Source organism: Castor canadensis, chromosome 6 (genome assembly GCF_047511655.1).
Source record: "Castor canadensis chromosome 6, mCasCan1.hap1v2, whole genome shotgun sequence".
In the NCBI taxonomy this organism is placed as follows: Eukaryota; Metazoa; Chordata; class Mammalia; order Rodentia; family Castoridae; genus Castor; species Castor canadensis.
The window spans coordinates 6,099,550-6,118,773 of record NC_133391.1 but is presented as its reverse complement, the minus strand read 5'-3'; the positions used below and the strand labels follow the sequence as shown (position 1 = coordinate 6,118,773).

The window sequence follows — 19,224 nt, the reverse complement described above, 5'->3', positions numbered from 1 at the left end:
GAGGAAAGCAGAGCAGGTAGCTTCTCTATGTCTCCCTGTTCCTGTTAGTTGGCATCTAAAAGGAGGTGGTAAGGGCTAGCTGCTCTGGCTCTCTCTCATGTTACAATGTCATGTCTGGCTCTTTATTAAAATCATATAATTTCCTTGTCTCCTCATCTATCTCCTCTACCTCATTTCCCCCCTAAAGACTTTCATGCCTTCTACTCTTAAAAGGGGTGCAGAGAGGTGACAGTCTAAACTTATAGCTGCTTCTTACTGAGTTTGGTGGCTGGTTCTGATGCAACAGGGAGGAACAGAAGAGAAAAAGACAGGCTGTATTCTGATAATGAGGTAGGGGAAATGGATGGCAAAGCAGAGAGATAAAACTTAAAGATTTAAAACATAAAGAAGGTCACATAACACTGGAGGAATGGAATAGCCAATGAAGTCACATGCAGCCACATGTGGGTTGAGCTTTGCTTTTTGCTTCTGTAACCTGCTTGCAAGTGTATATAAGGTGAGACCCCTTTGTTCTTGGGGCTCAATCTTTGGACATGAGTCTGCTGAGTCTGTGCCAGCACAATAAAATGTTTCTTCCTGCTAAACTGCCTCAGTGTCCTGTATCTCAGCTTGAGATTCCAGCAACATTTCTTGGAATCTCTTTCAGGTTGTGGAGATGGTGATTTGTCACCTACCTTGTCCCCAGGGTGCATTCCCTGGACTGCTGGGAGAAGATACCGCCAGGCGCAACACACAGTTTAATCCACAGCAGATATTCATCCTCCCAGCAAGTCAGGGTTATAGCCTTGGATACACAACAGAAGCCGGTGAGGTGCAGGAACAAACGAGGGGAGGGAGGACTACTTGTTCTACTGGTAAGAACCCAGGTTCGAATTCAGGCCTGCCTCAGGAGGCAGAAGGGGAGATTGACCACCTCCCAGAAACTGCTAGTAACTGCCTTTTGGGGCTAAACCATGTCTCTCGGGTTCAGAGAGCAGGATGAAGTGCAGTGCTGTGTGAAAGTGTGTGACACACCTGGGAGAGTTGGGGAGGGGGTTGAGCTTTTCCCAGGAAATAGTCACAACTGAGATTAAGGGGTGGGTAACGAAAATTCAGTTCCAAAGAGGGAGACTCACAAGAGAACAGATGTATCATCCACCATGCCACCGGATAGCCTTGGGTATAATTTAAAAGTGTTTTTTTTTTCTTTTTTTGAGAGTGCACTCTAATTGTGTATATGTGTGTGTGTGTGTGTGTGTGTGTGTGTGTGTGTGTGCATGAATTTGTTTAAATCACTGGGCAAAATTTAATTTGCTCCTGGAATTCCAGCTTATCTTTTGTGAGCTTACATTGATATTTTTTCCTGACATACTTAATTTATAAAACTTTTATGTGTGTGTGTATATATATGTGTATGTGTAAACATCTTAAACTGCTGTTATAAGGTTAATGTGATATTCAAGGTGAAAAAATAAGGGTGTTTGTTTTAAAGATCTCTATTACAAACTGTTAATCTTTTTATATATGAATATGTGAACTTTTGAGGTTCTTATTATGCAGTCAATGTAAAAAATTATTACTCTGTTGTACTGGTACTTTTAAGAAAACAGGTTTTTAAGCTTATTTTAATCAGGCCTCACTAGGATGTAGGCATTAAGGGGTTAACACTCTGGCTTAGAGCAGAGAAAAAAAAGGGATGGGGAGCCACAGCCTGCAGCAGGAATATTAAAATTTGGGTAGTTAAAATGACCTTAGCATGTTTCATTCTGTCATAAATAACATCTGGGATTTAATTCTCTCTTATAATAAATGGGTCTATTAGCAAATGGGCTTTCTATAAATTGTTTTTATACAAAAGAATAATTTTTAGGTTGCTTTCTTTTTTTATACAAATATAAGACTCTAAGTTAAAAGGTTTTATGAGTTTCAACAAGTAACTATACCCTTATCAGGGTATAGTTTTTAAAAATAAAAGGTTAAAAAATACTTTTAAATAAAAAAGAAGCATAAAGACAAGCTCCCTCAAGGGGTACAAAATAACTTGTCATAAAGGTAGAGAGTAAGTTGTCATAAAAATCTGGAGTTTATAAATACTTATGTAAGGGTTGAGTTGACTAAAATCCAGTTACATTAAAGATTTTATAAGGTCAAAATATGATGTACTGATGGTAAACTAAAACTTAATTCCCTAAGCTCATAACAATAAGACTATCTAAAAAATATTATATTGTTCTTACAACATTTACCAAAACTGTCTTAAAATGATCTTTGTTTTTTCAAGATAACTGTCAGAAATTTTTGGCGCTACAGGTTATTCCACAAATTTGTCAAGACAAGAGTTTATTAAAACACAGAGAGGCAAGAGTCAGCTGAGCACAGGGAGCACAGCTGTACTGATATGAGGATTGAAACAGATATACTTATGTAAAGCAAAGTAAAAAGAAGACTGAAGTGCACCCTGCAGAAAGGATAAAAAATAAAAACTCAAGAAGGAACACTGCACACAAAGTCAAGACCTCCAGTTTTTATTAGCATCATCAGAGTGGAGATGTTAGTTCTACTCAATCCATATGGCAGGCATAGGGAATTTTTGACCTGGGATGGCCAGATTGGGCCTGTTATTGTAGGGGGTTCCATTGACTACAGGTTGATAGGATCCTGCTGTATGTCCTGAGCCATCTGTTAATGTCAACAATCTGGGATATGATACCTTATCAATATCTGAGCCATGGTTCTTGGCCATTAGGTTTCCTAACTCCACACTTAGTCCCCATAAATATTTACCTGTGTTTTCTGTTGGTATTAGTCAGGATTTTAACTACTAAGGTAACTGAGTCATGTTCACTTAAGAGTTGGATTATGTTGGGGTTAACAGTGAGGACAGCTATGTTGGGACCAGACCCACTTTCCTCCTTGTAGATGGATCACTAGAAACTCCTCACCCAAACCCAAAGACTGACAAAGGGACTATTGTTAACCTTTATCTCCCTGGATGGATGCCAAGGACAGTTGGGCAAACAGTGACCTAACTACAACTTATCTTTCTTGGTTGCCCAGCAACAATATCCCTTAGTGACCTTCCTGGCACTTTTCCACTAGCCCCCCATATCTAGCCCAAGCCTGTGTATGGCAGTAGGTTCTAGCTCTCTTGCTGGGGTCCCTTGCCACAGGGCTCCTGACTGAACAATAAACCCTGTACTGGTGTTTGAGCCATCTCTCTGCCTCTTCCATGCCTCTTATTTTCTAACAGTTTATATAAAATTTTCTTTATGACCTCATGGTTAACTGTTGTCTTGGGTGATTCTAATACAGTCTGTACCTTGTATTTGTATCTGATTGTGTTATTTGGGTTTACTAAAATTGTTCTCCACTCCAGCACACATTGATGAAAAAAATCTATGCTTTTACTTCAAGAACAACAACTAAACTAACATGTATGTACAGCCACTATAGAGCTATGATGCTATTGCTGATTCCTTATGCTAAATATATTTATAGTTTTCAAGTATATCAAGCCTTCTAAAGTACAACATTTAGATAAAAATGACAACAACAAGTTAATGGTACTGACATACTGGTCTGTTAGATGCTAAATTGTCCATCAAAATTTTAACCATGGCTCTTTTAAGTTTTTGTCATTGCAGTTCTGATCCTTCTGGGACATTTACAATCAAGTCCATAAAAGATGACTCTAATAAGTACTTATGTGTGTCATTTTCTTTTGTTGGATTTTGTTATGTATTACCCTTTTCTAGAAGCCCACTGCCTAAGAGCCACTCCTTCTAAGCTTCTGTGTTGCTTAAATATGGCCAAAAGGGTCTAGATGGCACCAACTCCCACCTGATCTGATCATTATTTTCCCCCACCCTGACATATGGCCAAAATCAACCAACCAAACAAAATCCAGGAAAGAGCAAATCCTCTTGAGGGGCAAAAATGATCAATCAAGAAAGATCTTCAGTCTATGGCCATATTACCCTAAACGTGCTCAATCTCTTCTGGTCTCAGAAGCTAAGGAGGGTCAGGAGTGACATTAATACTTGGGTGGGAGACAGATCTTAACAAGACACTGCTCAAAGACAAACAGTTTGGAGACAGGAGGGCAATGCCATCAATGTTCAAATTTAGTCACTCGTGCCAGACCTCTCAAAAATAACCAAGGGAGAGAGGATTGAGGAAGTTGTTCTTATACACGTATAGTCATCTGAAATTAAACCCCTTCCAGACACAAAGTCAGTTTTTGACAGGTTCTTCTACTTAAATAGAGACAAAACGACTATTTTTACTGGCTCTACACATGTATTTTGATACTTAACTTTTTTAAACAATGAGTTTTCTTAAACATATATACCGATAGTATATTGTTGCTATGGTAATTCTACTCAGTTACAAAAAAGAACACCAAAAGATATAGTATGGGTAAAAAAATATGTCCAACCATTAGAACCCCATTGAGGGGAGCCCTTTTGTTGTTGTCTTGTCTATCCACACTACAGTTAAAGTAACAAAATTGCTCCCTGGACCCACCACAGCCAGGTAAAGCCAGCCTCTCCCAAGCAGCAGTGCATCCCTGACTCAGCCTCACCATCTAAGATCATACTCCAAAACTCCTGCACCCTTCCTCAGCAGGACCCCACTTCCCAGGAGACAATAGGGGACCACAAACAACAGGATGACTAGTCACTCTGAATGCTGACTAGTCTACACACAAAAGAAGCTAGAACATGGGATTCACCCCTGCTCTTCTCTACACACCTGGACTCTTACCTTTTTGGGATGGCCATTGTAAGGTTTCCCCCATGTACTAAATGTTATAAAAGAGCCATTGTTGGGACCTCCACACAACCATGCTTTGTATCATACACCCACCAACAGGTCAGATGTTACATCGTCTCTTATACTCCCAGGTTAACGAGGTTGCTTGTAAGTGATGCTGAAAGTCCCAGGGTAAGAGGAACAATGCAGGCTACATTTGTCACAAAAAGCAGGGCAATGGGTCTTACCCTAGAAACTTGCTTAATATCACTCTGCCTGGTTCCCATGGTATTGCAGTCTATCATGACCACTATGGAGGCCACTATAAAAAGGAAAATGGCCATGCATGTAATGACGTTATGGAAATACAAACCCCTAGATCAAGATGATGCTCTTTGACCCTAGTTGGACTGGAGCATCAAAGGGGGAATGATGTAGCAGGGAGGTGAACCAGAAGAGAAACAGACAGGCTGTGTTCTGATAATGAGACAGGGGGAAGGGATGGCAATGCAAAGACATAAAACTTAAAGAATTGAAACATGAAGAAGGTCACATAGCACTAGGGGAATGAAATAGCCAATGAAGTCATATGCAGCCATAGGTGGGTTGAGATTTGCTTTTTGCTTCTGTAACCTGCTTGCAAAGGTATATAAGGTGAGACCCCCTTTGTTCTCAGGGCTCAGCCTTTGGACAGTTGTCCTCTGAGTCTGTGTCAGCACAATAAAGCATTGATTCCTGCTAAATTGCCTCAGTGTCCTGTTTCTCAGCATGAGATTCCCACAACAGTTCTATAGAAAGAAAGCCAAGAAGGCGTTTTCCTATCTTAAATTTAGTTAGTGACAAGGTAAATTTACTTGGCAGAAAATTTAGTTCACCAGCTGTCAGTATCAGGACCAGAAGACAACAAATTATTCTTTTGCTAAAAGAGAAATTAGTGAAAATCATCCTTAAGGTAGAGATATCTTTATGTGAATAATGCTAACAGGATTTTTAAGAAGAGTCATAAAATATTAAGGAAATATATAAAGTCTATAGATTTAACATACTGAAAACACCTGCCATCCATTGAAGCAGTATGACTTTTACAAAGATGGCAACTGGTATCCATTTGTTAGACAAATCATCTTGCTTTCTTTTCTTTTCCTTTTGCATAGTAAAAACTGCGAGCAGTGAAACTCGAATTTAATACTCTAAAATTTTTAGGTCAGGACAGGCTTCCCACTTGAGCTTACAATGTAAATATATGGAAATATCAAAACATGAGATTCCTTGCATCACTGGGTTCTCACACAGCTTGGCCATTTGTACTGATATCTGAGCTTCATGCCTCTCTGAATGTTATTGGCGATTCAAACTTGATCCATTGTAAAGGGCAGTAGTAAAGAAACTCAGATATTCAATGTTGATGAAGCACTTATCATACCTTTGTCTTTACTGTATCTTTACTGTACTATAGTTATTTATTTGCCTCTGTATTTAACCAGAATAATTATGTGGGTCTTAGTATCTTTGTAATCTAAGCAGAACTTTAGAAGTGAATGGTAAGTGCTTCAATAGAAAGATGAGCAGATGAGAGACTCCTGGTTTGGAGGGTTCTTCTAACACACAGTGTCTTCCAGGAGATTTTCATCATAACTCTTACAAAGGAAGTTTTTTCATGTGGGAAGATTTTTGCCCTCTATGGAATTTAGTGACACAAAGAGCATGTCTTCTATTTTTTCCTCTTGCAAAGCAAGAACGTACACTGATCAGGACACAGTGCTGGCTACATGTGAGTCCCAAGCAATGATTCACCAATGGCTGTTGGTTTTGATCCCAGGTGAATAGTGTAGGTTGAAGGTCACATTAGACCTAGTTGTAGCAGAATCTTAGCAAATAGGTGTTTTGGAGAAAGATGAAAACATGGTAGTTTGGCTTCCTAAAAGAATCAGGAAGGCATTGGGTTGAGGTGGGCTAATTATATCATTGACAGTTATGATGTGTTCCCTCTTTTTTCCTCGTCTGAATGCATTGTGTGAACCTCTATGGTTGGGAAGGTAGCCTCAGGTCCTTCAAATCAAAACCTTTAATATCTTCATGTTTTGCATCCTCCTTTCTCCCTGATGAGATGAATTGGTCTGTAGTTCTGGAAGACCCCTAGAGGGGAGTCTTCAGAAGTAACCATAGAGAGAGGAACCAGAATCCCAGCCACTCGCTGTTGCAGTCTGGAGTCTCACTGTTTCTCACCGTGACACTTGTAAGGGAAAGGCAGGTGTTGACTACTGGCAGAAGTAGTAGAGAGATTTTTAAACTCCCTTTATATTCAATACTGTTTGTGATCTACAGCGGTTGAGAAGCCACTTGAGTCTTCAAACCTCATTTTCTACTTCTGTGATAGTAGCATTACACAGCAAAGCCAACAAAGAGACTGAAATGCATTAGAATTTCCTGAGTTGTCAATCTTGGTTTTCCTGGGTATAGTGTCTAAATTTCCCATGTCTGTCTTTTATTGAATTATATCTCTGTAGGGCTCCATTATTCCAGAGATTTCATAGGTATGCTGCAGGTAAACCTCCATCCAAGCCATGTAAATTGTCTCATGCTTTACCTGAAACAACTCCTGGACAGGGAGACTATGTTCAAGTAACCCAATATCTGGTGCCATTTGTATACAGGAACTTCCCCCACTTGGTCTTGAGTCAGTGCATGGATGAATATGTGTATTTGCTTATTATTTTTTACAGGAACAACTATGGATTTTGTCTGGTGCCACCTGGAGAAAGCCTTCAGCCACAGGTGACATATCCAATGGTAGGTATTTCCAGATTCTCATCAACTCCCAAATAAAGAAAGGAGACATGTGAGATGTTGTGAATGAATACATTTTACATGGGAGATGCCCAACACTCAGGCCAGTGTCCAGCAGCTCCAAAATTTACAAGACAGAGCCATAGGAAATGTTGGTGTACAGTGATTGGTAACCTTTGGATTTTTTTTAAAGTGCCAATTGAGTTGTTTACTTATTTCCCCAGAATGTGAACTCTGAGATCAAAGTAGAGGTCAACTGCCAACGGGGGGGAGAGTCCATGACTCCTCCAACTACAGGTAATTCACAGCCTCTTAATTTCTGCAGAGGGCTGACATTGAGGAACGATAAAGAGAAAATGGTGTCAACCGGTATAGATTAAATATCTTCTGCTTTTGGTGAGTTTTAAGGTCACTGAGGGGATTTTTTCCATGTATTCCTGGAGTCACCAGGCTATGAGTAAACAGAACATGGGTCAGAGTGACCATAATGATCCTGTATGACTTCTGAACCCTCAGTCATGGGATCATTCCCATCAGAAGTGTGTTGGGGGATCACAGGTGACAGGCACAGCTCTCCCCTAGACAAGCTTTTAAAATACCTTCTTCATCTATTTGTGAAATCAGTCATTCATCAAAAGCCAGATCTTATCTGCCATACCCTATACCTCTCCAAATAAAAGACTGGGACGGTCTTTCTGGAGTCTTACATGCTGTGTGTGCTGGGTGTTGTGACATCTGTCATGTCATTTATGGACAAGATGTTTGGGGTCCACTTGGCCATGTGGCCTTTTATTTTCCTATTCTGTCATTTCATGCCCATTGATCTTAGACCTGCAGTATTCCAGAGAGACGTGACCATTTTGTGAACCACAGTTTGTCTAATTCATACTTCTTTGAGGGGCTGCCCAGAGAGCAGCATAAATTTGATATGCCTCACGTCAGCACAAATTTAGTCATTCAAGCCTAGTCTCTTATTTAGGGATCCACTGGCAAAAGAATCCTGGCAGATGAACCTGAACCTGCAGTGATGGTGATGGAGGAACAGGTGAATCTTCTTATTATAGTAACAATCCAGGAAGATGGAGTCGTCAGCAAAAACTCTCAGGGAAAGGACCTACAGAGGTCCAATAATCTCTCTCAACTCAGCCAGTCTAATGGGACATATTGAGACATAATGGTGAGAAATACACAGACTGTTCCTTTATTAATCTCACAACCTGATAAGAGAAATATGCATGGAAACCACCAATGGTGGTAGAAAGTGAAAAGGTCAATAGAAGGAGGAAGAAATTTTATTTATTGGAAGGGGTTGGTGGGGAAAACCACCACCATATTGATTCTTTGCTGAGCTGAGTTTTGAAGGATGTTAGACATCTCTAGGGGGACACAGAGATTCTAGGAGGGGAACCTGCAGAAGTAAATTTCAGTATATGTAGTTTGTTGGGAATAATACCATGGATTTTGTAATGAGAACTGCCAAGGAGATAAGGGTGAGTTAGATCAAATTTAATGCTGATGTCTTCACTTGAGTTACTGATAAGAATAACCTTTGGTTATTCCAAAAACATTAGCTGAGTTGCTCATTGATTTTTGAAAGAAAATAAACTCAAAAGTGGTCGAAGAAGGGTTGAGCACAATACTGTGCTAACTCCTCCTTGTCCTGATGCCCAAACTCTGCTATTGCTGCCCTGCCCCTGCCTCCTTTCCCAGTATGTAAACACTGCAGGCTGGACTCCCTGAATTACAGCAGCACTGGAAGAGGAGGCCAGTAGGTCCAGATTTGCAAAAGGCAGGAGAATCAGCTGGAAGAAAAACTCAAAAGAGAGAATTGCTGAAGGAGATTGGCCATGGACCTGTTCCCCAACTTTTCCATAGAGACCTGGGTCCTCCTGGCTACCACCTTTGTAGTCCTCTATCTGTGAGTAACCACCAGGCTCCTCTCCTCTGTATGCACAAAGTTGGGGTGCCAATCAGGCCCCTATTTCTCTTATCTGTTTAGAAGATCAAAAGGTACTGGGGGGCATAGTTGATATAAACACCAGTGCTCTTCTGGGTCTTTTCTGATCCCTTGAGGTCCTAAGTCCATATTCCTGTGGCAAGGAAGACTATTGACAAGGTTTGTTCCTGGTGATGAGCTGAATGACTCTCAGTTTTGTCCTAGACTAATCAACCAGATTTTAGCTGACACAGATCACAAATGTATGGCCCAGTGCAGTGGGAAACTCGTCTCCTTCCCAAGCCTTGTAAATCCTGGGGGCAGCCAGGTTGTTTGGCTTTCTGTCTCATTATTTGTTTTATCTGCTGCAGAAATATGGGGGAAGTCTTGATCCTTCTAGATGTGGTTTTTCCTGCTGCTTTTCCTTCCACACTCTTGCATGGTTTACCTAAAGTTCCAAAGTACACCACAGACTTCATGGAAGGATCAGAATGATACTCTCCAATTTTTGTGACATCCTTAAACTATGAGTCACTCCTAAAGAACAATTTCTCCATCCTTCAACATGAAGAGTTATTCACTTGTAAACAATGAGTATTTAGAGCAGAGAACAGCTGGTGTTAAGTCATGGAGAGTTACCCCAACCCCTAATAGGCCCTTTCTAGTGAAACCTTCAAGCATACTTTATTTCATTTTAATGCCATTTTACAGGATTTACATGATTTTTACAGAATGTTAAAACCAATACTACCTTAACACTCACCTATAGAGAAGAAGAAACAAGGTATTAATTTAACTATCTGAACTATATTATGTGTTTTTGGCAGTACTAGAACTCAGGAAATTGGTATGCAGGGTCTCCACCACTTGATCCACACTTCCAGTCCTTTGTGCTTTCGTTTATTTTTCAGACAGGATCTCATTCTCTTGCCCAGGTCCAGCCATGGACCTCAATCCCCTCACCTTCACCTTTGGCACAGCTGTGATGACAGTTGTGATGTAGCTGTCCAGGGCATACAAGGTTAAATGTGAAGACTGGCAGGGAAGAGAAGATCCAAACCATCCCCCAGACTGCCCCAAAATGCCCCTGTCAAGGTTAGCACTGGACTTCTTGTGGTCCCCTGCATCCTGCAAAGTGGGGAAAGGGCAATTACCAGTTCTAACCAGTTCTGAAGACCTGTGCAGTGTAGCACACCTGTCACTGTAGTAACTTTTCAGGTGTGTTTTTCCCTACTTAGGGCTTCATAGATAGTACTTGCCTCTCACACATACAACTATAGCAGAGCGAATTATGGAAAGGAACATGTGTAGTCAGAGATCAGATATATAATATCTACCTCTCAATCAAATTTGCTAATTTACCCTACCTGTAGGAATGTCCAACTTTCTCTTGCCAACCTGATTCAAGCCACATAAAAGCCAGGGAGACCCCAGACCAAGGGGCTCTTGCGTTGCAGGGCTGGAGTACACATTCTCCTTTGATGATATTACTTTCATTTTCTGCTTTCAATACATTTTGCTACTTTGCCACACACTCCTGTCTCTCGCATCTCCAGACAAGAGCCTGAGGCACTCACCCAGTCTCCAATAACAGGTGAGCACCACAGGCAGCTTGCTTTCTGAGGTTGCATCTCACCACGTTTTACCCAGGCTAGCCTTGAACCCCAGTGTCCAAATAACCACCTACTGCACTCTTGGGATTACAGGTCTGAACCACCACACCTGGCCATGGTTTCTTATATAATTTTGCATAATACATCCATTGCTAGTAATGGGAGGTTACCTGAATTTTGGGAAACTTTCTCTGTTGTAGCTGAAAGCATTCCTCAGTGATAATAACATTTATATATACCATACGCTTCAGCCATGTTTTCTCAATTTGCTGCTATAAGGTCGACCTTGTGAGACCAACAGCAGCAGCAAGTTTAAAATAGTTACTGGCAGTCTCTTTCCTCAGTCTGTCTTCTTTCCCTAGTCTGACATCTGTCAGTCACACTGAGTGGGAAAATTTTCAAGATCCAGAACCCCCAGCTGTCAGAGTCCAGATAATCTCACATCAGTGATCAGTTGTTGGCAGCCCTGCCCCAGGGAAGACCAGACCCAGTGGGCTTTTGCATAGAGATAGTTGGTGCACAGGGGCAGTAAACTGACTTCTTTGTAACTGATAGTCTTGGTCAATATTACCATGGCTGTCACTGTTCTTACCAATAGGCTATCACCAGTTGGAGGTCCAGATTTTATGAGGAGAAGAATGGTCTGAAAATTGAACTTTGGCCATTTATTCAACTGCACAGTGTCCTTCAGGAAACACATCGGATATCAGCCTTAGCTATAGCTCAAGACAACCACATTCTCTGACACCACAGGTTTAGGAGTCTCCAGAATGTGTTCAAATTTTTTGGAAGCCATGAATACAGTTGTCATTCTATAGAACTGAGAACACTGTGACTGTGTTCATGTGTTCTGGGATTTAATAAGGTCTAGGTTCTAAAATATGAATATGGCTTACAGGAAGGGAAAAATAAAAATATTTTAAAAATAAGAAAAAAATGTTACCATAGACTCTTTACAAACCTATGTTATTGAGTAGGTGTATTATGTAAAATGTTATCAGAACACAAGACAAAATTTCACCCTTTCTAGAAGAATGACAATCACCACTTCATGGAAAAAGCAATTACCTAAAATTGAACATAACCAAATAAAATGCCCTGGAAATTTTCTAACCTGAATCTCTCAGGGACCCTGAAGTTTGGGGATGTTTACCAAGTATAGATTAAAGCATAAAGACATCAGCTAGTTTTAGATAATCATTGTGAATTTAGGTGTCTCACAGTGGAGGTGGGAAAGGAAATAGTGAGTGAAGTAATTATTGCTGTTTGACTTTTTGCTGTTATTTATTGCCTGTATGTTACCTCCCTGGTTTTATTGTTTCAAATCCTATGTTGGTGAGTGGTGAATCCCCATATTCCTAAAATCAAACTCCTTGTGACCTTGCATTCTCTTTCACTTCATAGATATGGGACCCATGGATATGGACTTTTTAAGAAGCTGGGGATTCCTGGGCCAAAACCTCTCCCTCTTTTGGGAACTTCTTTGTCATACATCAAGGTGAGTGCAGTTTGAACTCACATTTTTTTTTCCAAATAAAGGCTTAGTTTTATCAGTAAAAGGGAGGAAGTTCTGGGGTTTCAGACTTTCAGAAACTGTTTGTGGGTACCACCCAAAGCATGGGCAGCTTTCCCTAGGGCTCTGTGGTCAATTTTGGAGGGACTCATATTTACCTCAGTGGAACAGCTCACATCTCTGGCACACCAGCATTTAATGTTAAGGACATGATTCTCAGTGACTATGAAAAAAGGGTTTTGTTTTTGTCTAGTGCAGATTTTGGAAAGCTATAGTGTTTAATTAGTACTAGGAGAAATGTATGAAGGGGTTCCCCAGTAGCACCTCATCCACCTGTGTGCACCAGATCCAAATTTTCCTGTTTGTACCAGAACTCATAAAGAGCTTTTTCTCCCCTTCCTGATAAATAGCTCTGAAACATCAGTTTATGAGGAAGTCGGTGCATTTTCTTTTGGGGGATTTGCATATACTTAATTTTCTCAACGACTACTGAATCTCCTGTAGTTATTTCCACTGCTCCATCCAAGCTTTTGCCACTCACGACATCTGTTTGATATTTAAGAGACAGAACAAGAGAATTCCACGAGATTCTAGAGGGATGTCATGAGTTAAGTGAAAAGCACACTGAATGAGAAGATGAGAGTGTGCACAGCCCCAGAAAACTTACTTCCCCACAGTTCAGTTTATCTCAGGATTTTAGACACAACTTATGTACAAGCAAACATCACTCTAGATAAACAGCTACATAACCTGTGCAGACAATAATTCCTTCAATATTGTTGATACACTGAGAAAATTAAAGAATGACTTTAAATAACCCATTTCAAGTATCTCCTGCCTTTTCTCTGCATTCTCCTCTGACATGGAATAAGGGCCCCCCTCTAACTGCCAGGGAGGGACAATCAACTTGATTTAATGGATTACAGTCATTTGTGCCCCAGTTAGACATGAATCGGTACATTCAGTAAAATAATGGATTCTCATTTTATTTTTCTTTCGAGGGTCTGTGGAAATTTGATACAGAGTGCTACAAAAAGTATGGAAAAATGTGGGGGTGAGTATTCTGGAAACTTGCATTGGGTAGACTTGTTAGGATGAGGATGACATTAACCCACACTCTTGGACTATAGCTCTCTACTGTAAAGCTATTGGAAGCTTTTGCTACCCAGGGTTCCACATGTCACCAGCTGTTTATGTCTGAATTAGGTTAAGAGTGTTGTCCATTAAAAGTTTTGTCCTTGCTGTGATGACTCACAGACTCCTTGCCTCACATTGTTCCAGTTGGGCTATTGCCCTCTTTTCCTTTTTCTTTCCTTAGCTCTTTTTAGTTGCATAAAATGCATTATTTCAAGTACATGATCATAACTGCACGATGGTGTCTCCTTCCCATAATCATCTGTTCTTAGTTAAAAGCCCAGACTCCTGTAAGTCAACGTTGAATGCAATACATGACTTTCAAATACCAGCTGGAAAATATAGAAAGCAGATTGGGAAATAATTTATGCTCAGCCTTTTTAGCTTTCTGTACAAACATAGAGTTTTCCTTTTGTTCTGTAAGCCTAGAATTTTTAATGGTAGCTTTATTGGCATCTCCTTGTTTAATGCATTCTACTGACTTTGAAGGACAGATGTAGGTATTTTTAAAGCAACGCATTTCCTGGAGAGCTGAAATGTTTAATGGGGTTTTTATAAAAAGTGCTCTGAGCCAATAGCAGCAGATGTTCCCTTTCAGAGCTGCTGGAGGTTTGGTGAGAGCCTTGGAAGAGGTGTAATCATTGTGCTCTTCTGCTACAAGCAGGTGGGAGGAGGCTCAGACACTTCCATCCTCTTCATCTTCTCTTTTCTATCCTTAGAAACCACAGGGCTGGCCACAGTCTCTGATGGCTGACATAATCCATAAAGACCACGTGACCCAATGACAAGAGCACTCACCACTGCACCTCTAAGGACCCAAGTGCAACTGCTCCTTGCAGCCTTAACACTTGTGCTTACTTAACAGTTTAACTTTTCACTGATCTAATATCTTTTTTTGGTATGAAATTTAATTTTTTTTCTGGTGCTTGGAATTGAACCCAGTGCTTAATGTATCTTAGGCAAGCAGTCTACCACTGAGCTACATCCCTGGCCCAGATATTGAAATATCTTAAACATAAAGAGATTATGGTGAGTGGTATAGACAATCCCCATGCATGCAACATTTCAGCTTGCCAAAGCTTGCATGTTATTTCCAATTATGCACTGTTTGAAGAGCTATTTTGCTTTTAATGATCTCTTCCATGCTTAAGCCACATCACCCTTTATTTCCTGAGAACTCCAATGACTTCTGTGAGCAGAATCCTTCATATGAGCAAGGAGTAGGTGCTTTCATCTATTGTACATCTAACTAGGGGCATGGATGATGTAATGATAGGATAAAAGTCTGATTTCTCTGTATGACTCCAGTTGCAAAATCCTGCTTACTAGGTAGGATTTGCCAGCTCTGTTTTCCCAATACAGGTTGTATGATGGTAAGAGTCCTGTGTTGGCTATCATGGATGCAGAAATGATTAAAACAGTGCTTGTGAAAGAATTTTATTCTACCTTCACAAACAGACGGGTGAGCATCCGAAATTTAAAAACATGAGATCTTTATTAAGTTTTTATTTTGAAATAATTACTGATTGACAATACCTTGCTGAAACAATGTACAGGAAGGTCTATGTACCCCTAATGTTGTTTGTCCTAATTGTATAACATTACCTAAGTTTCTTGGATCCTCATTGTGTATGTGTGTTTGTGTTTGTCCATAGCTTTTGGCAAATTTAAGAATGTACAGATTTGTACAAAGACCAGCATATTCATGAGACAGAACTCTTCCTTCATCACAAAACTCCCTCTCACCAGTCTTTTTTCTCCAGTAATTTTTATTAGGATATTTTTGTTGTACAGGGGGGATTCATTATGATAATTCCAAATAGGCTTATATTGTACATTGGTTAGATCACTCCTACTGTCTCTCCCTCTTGACCCCTTGCCAACCCTTCTTAAAACTATTGCAAGAGGTTTCTTTGTACTAGTTCATAAAAGTACAAGAAGTCCATAAACCATATTCCCTCCCCTTAATCTCCTTTGTCCACTCTCCCCCGGCCCCAAACATCCCCCCACTCTTCCTTTTTTTTATAGCACTTGCAAGCACTACAAGAAGGTGAAATACTTAGGTTTTAGCTCACAAAATATGTGATTCCTTACATATGAATCTTTCATAATATGAAAGATGTATCTTTCAAGATGTGTCTTTCATAACATGAATATGTGTCTTTTAATATTTAAGTTGATATTCAAAGGGGTTTGTAATGTGTCCAGCTATGGAGATACTTTGGTCAATTCAACTTGTTCCATTTCCCTTATCCCTTTACCTCCCACCTCCCTTCTTCAACAGCTTTCAGTACACATCCTTATATCCTCTACCTTCACAGATGGTATGTTTTATAATATTACTGATGCTCTGTTAGTCTCTTTTCCTTTTCCTCCTTCCCAGAGTTTGATAGAGTAGTTCCATTGTCACAAAGATGTTTTGCATGTGATTTTGTATATGATCTTTTTTGTTTTTGTGTATATGTTTATCTTTGTATCTATCTTCCACATGTGGGAGAAAACATGGGCCTTTTGTGTTTCTGATCCTGGCTAACTTCAATCAACATGTCCTCCAATTGCATCCTTTCACCTTCAAACCACATGGTGTCATTCTTCCTCATCTCTTGCCAATCTTTTAAAGTCACCAAGTGTAGCTTGTCTTTTTCTATCAAGATGGTCTTATCCATCTTTCTTTTCATGGATGGTGATTTTGGTGCCTTGTCTGATAATTATTAATCTAGCTCTCCTATGTGGGGTTTTTTTTGTAAAAAATGTATTTTTTGTATTTTAATTTTTTGTATTTTAATGCTTATCATTGTATCTATAGTCTAATTGTGCTGATTTTTTAAGAGGTATACGGTTTGGGTCAAGGACCATGCTTGTCCACTTGATCCCGCACCATTCTGGTGAAGGCTTGCCCTCCTTGGAATTCCGCTTGCATTACTATTAAGAGCCAGTTCTATTTGTATGGGTCTGGTTTTCATTGTCTACTTTCTTTCATTGATGACTACGTCTTGTCCTTTCCCATACTGTCTTGATTTTTGTAACAAAAATTCTAATGTCATAGAGAGTGGTTCTTCCCAAATATTTTTGAAAATGGTATGAGCTATTCATGGCCCTGTGCTTTCTCATCCTTTGCCTTACATAGAAAAAAACTTGTTTATCACTAAAAAATTCTTGGTGAGATCTAGATACAAGCTGAATTAAACTTATAAATTCATATAGGAACACTCTTTATATTTAATATATTATGGCAGCTTCCATCCCATGAAGACAATGTGCCTGTGCACTTCTTTTGGTTTCCTTTGATTACTCTCATCGACAGTGTGTAAGTCTCAGCTTAGAGACTCACACATATCTTGTGAACTTTATACCTAAGTATTTCACCTTCTTGTAGTGTTTGCATATGGTATTGTGTTCTTCATATTTTTACAGATTATTATTAGTACATACAAATGGAATTGACTTTGGTGTTCATCTTTTATCCTACAACATTACCAAACTCACTTATTAGTTGCAAATTTTTTGTGTGTTGTCTGAGATCTACCTTGATAATGATGGCACTTGAAACCAGAGAAACATCTACACTCCCTTCTGTAATCTACATAATTTGTATTTCATTTTCTTGCCGTATTGCACTAGCAAGGACACCCAAAATGATGTTGAATAAGAGGGATGAGAGCAGAGTCCTTTAATTTTTTTCCTGGTCTTAAAAGAAACATTCAGCCTCCCACCATGAAGTATGAAGTTAGCTGAAGATTTTATTTGTAAGTGCTTTTTATAAAGTTGAGGATGTTTACATCTGTTCCTACTCTGCCGAGTTTTTATCATAAAAGGGTGTTGGAAGATTCTATTTTAGAAGAAAATGTCACTATGGAGAAAGCTTTCAGCCTGAAGTAGAATTTTCTTTCTTTCTCCTGTGTCTCTGACTAAAGAATGAGTGGGAATGAAATTCTATGTGGTTGCCTTTTTCCTTTAGAATGATAAATAAATTGCTATCACTTTAAGTATTAAAGTCCTTTGCGCCTGGAAGAACAGTTTCCCCCACACAAAAGCAGTTGGCATTCAAATGCAGACAAGAATACAAAGGCTTAAAACCATATCAGGTGGTTGGGTGCTCTTTCATTCTTATAGGTAACAGGGAAACTGAAAAATGTTTACTGAGCATCTGGCATGGGACCTGCCACCTAAGAGACAATTGTTAAATATTTGGTAAACAAGTGGTATCTCTTTAACAGATTTTCTTTTTAAAAAAATTCATTTATTCACATTTATTGAAAATTTTTGAATCGATTATACAATATAATCTTATGATTTTTAATTTCTTCTGTTGTGATGATTATATTTTCCTTATCCATTCTATATTTAGCTATATGCAGTTTTACTCCCTCTTGCCCCCAGTAAGGTTAGCTAGTGGTTTGTATGTTTTCTTGATTTTTTAAAATTTTGTTATTCATTTATTTATATGCACATACATTGTTTGGGTCATCTCTCCCCGCAGCCCCTTGCTTCCAGGAAGAACCTGTTCTGCCCTCTTCTCCAATTTTGTTGAAGAGAGGACATAAGAGATAACAAGCAAGGCATAGCATTTTTGCTAGTTTGAGATAGAGCTAGATATACAGAGAAATTCCTAGCATTACTTCCATGCACATGTGTATTACAACACACATTGGTTCATCTCTACCAGATCTCTTCACTACTTCCCAGTCATCTTCTCATAGTGGCCTCTATCAGTTCAAAATTACTTTATTAGCTCCTCTGCAATGGGTACATCAAACACTTTCAGGTTTTTGGTTTCCTTCCCTTTCCCTAGTCTTCCTGTATGTATTCTCTCCTTAGCGTGTGACCCATGTCCAATAATATTAGTTCATTTGTTTTAGGTCTAAAGTCTGCATATGAGGGAGAACATATGATTTTTGGCCTTCTGAGCCGGGCTGACTTCACTTAAGAAGATTTTCTCCAGTTCCTTCCATTTACTTGAAAATGACAAAATTTCATTCTTCTTTGTGGCTGAGTAAAATTCCATTGTTTATAAATACCACATTTTCTTAATCCATTCATCAGTAGTGGAACATCTTGGCTGTTTCCATAACTTGGCTATTGTGGAAAGTGCTGCGGTTAACATGGGTGTGCAGGTGCCTCTGGAGTAACCTGAGTTGCATTCCTTAGGGTATATCCCTAGGAGAGGTATTGCTGGATCATATGGCAAATCTATGTTTAGTTTTAAAGAATTCTCCATATTGGTTTTCCAAGTGGTTGTACTAGCTTATCTTTAACAGATTTTCTATCACTGTGGAGATATCCACAATTAATATAAGCAAAATGTATTTTTTGGAGTATAGGACATTGGTCCACTTGGATTTATGGGAAAAGCTGTCTCTATAGCTAAGGATGAGGAGTGGAAGAGGATACGAGCATTGCTGTCTCCAGCATTCACCAGTGGAAAACTGAAGGAGGTAAGAAAATAAAGATATTTCACTAGAGACTTACAGAACAAACCTGGAGACAGGCAGAAACTAAGGTTATTG

At 39.5% G+C, this 19,224-nt stretch overlaps 1 protein-coding gene across 1 annotated transcript in view; it reads left to right on the top strand.

The window, feature by feature from the left end:
• The first annotated feature begins 9,205 nt into the window (after positions 1-9,205).
• Positions 9,206-19,224, top strand: part of LOC141423993 (cytochrome P450 3A11-like) — a 29,306-nt gene continuing 19,287 nt past the window's right edge. The window contains exons 1-5 of the mRNA XM_074075584.1: positions 9,206-9,439; positions 12,475-12,568; positions 13,585-13,637; positions 15,080-15,179; positions 19,039-19,152. Of these exons, the coding sequence (XP_073931685.1) occupies positions 9,369-9,439; positions 12,475-12,568; positions 13,585-13,637; positions 15,080-15,179; positions 19,039-19,152 (432 nt within the window). The 5' untranslated portion in view covers positions 9,206-9,368. The remainder of the gene's footprint in view (positions 9,440-12,474; positions 12,569-13,584; positions 13,638-15,079; positions 15,180-19,038; positions 19,153-19,224) is intronic.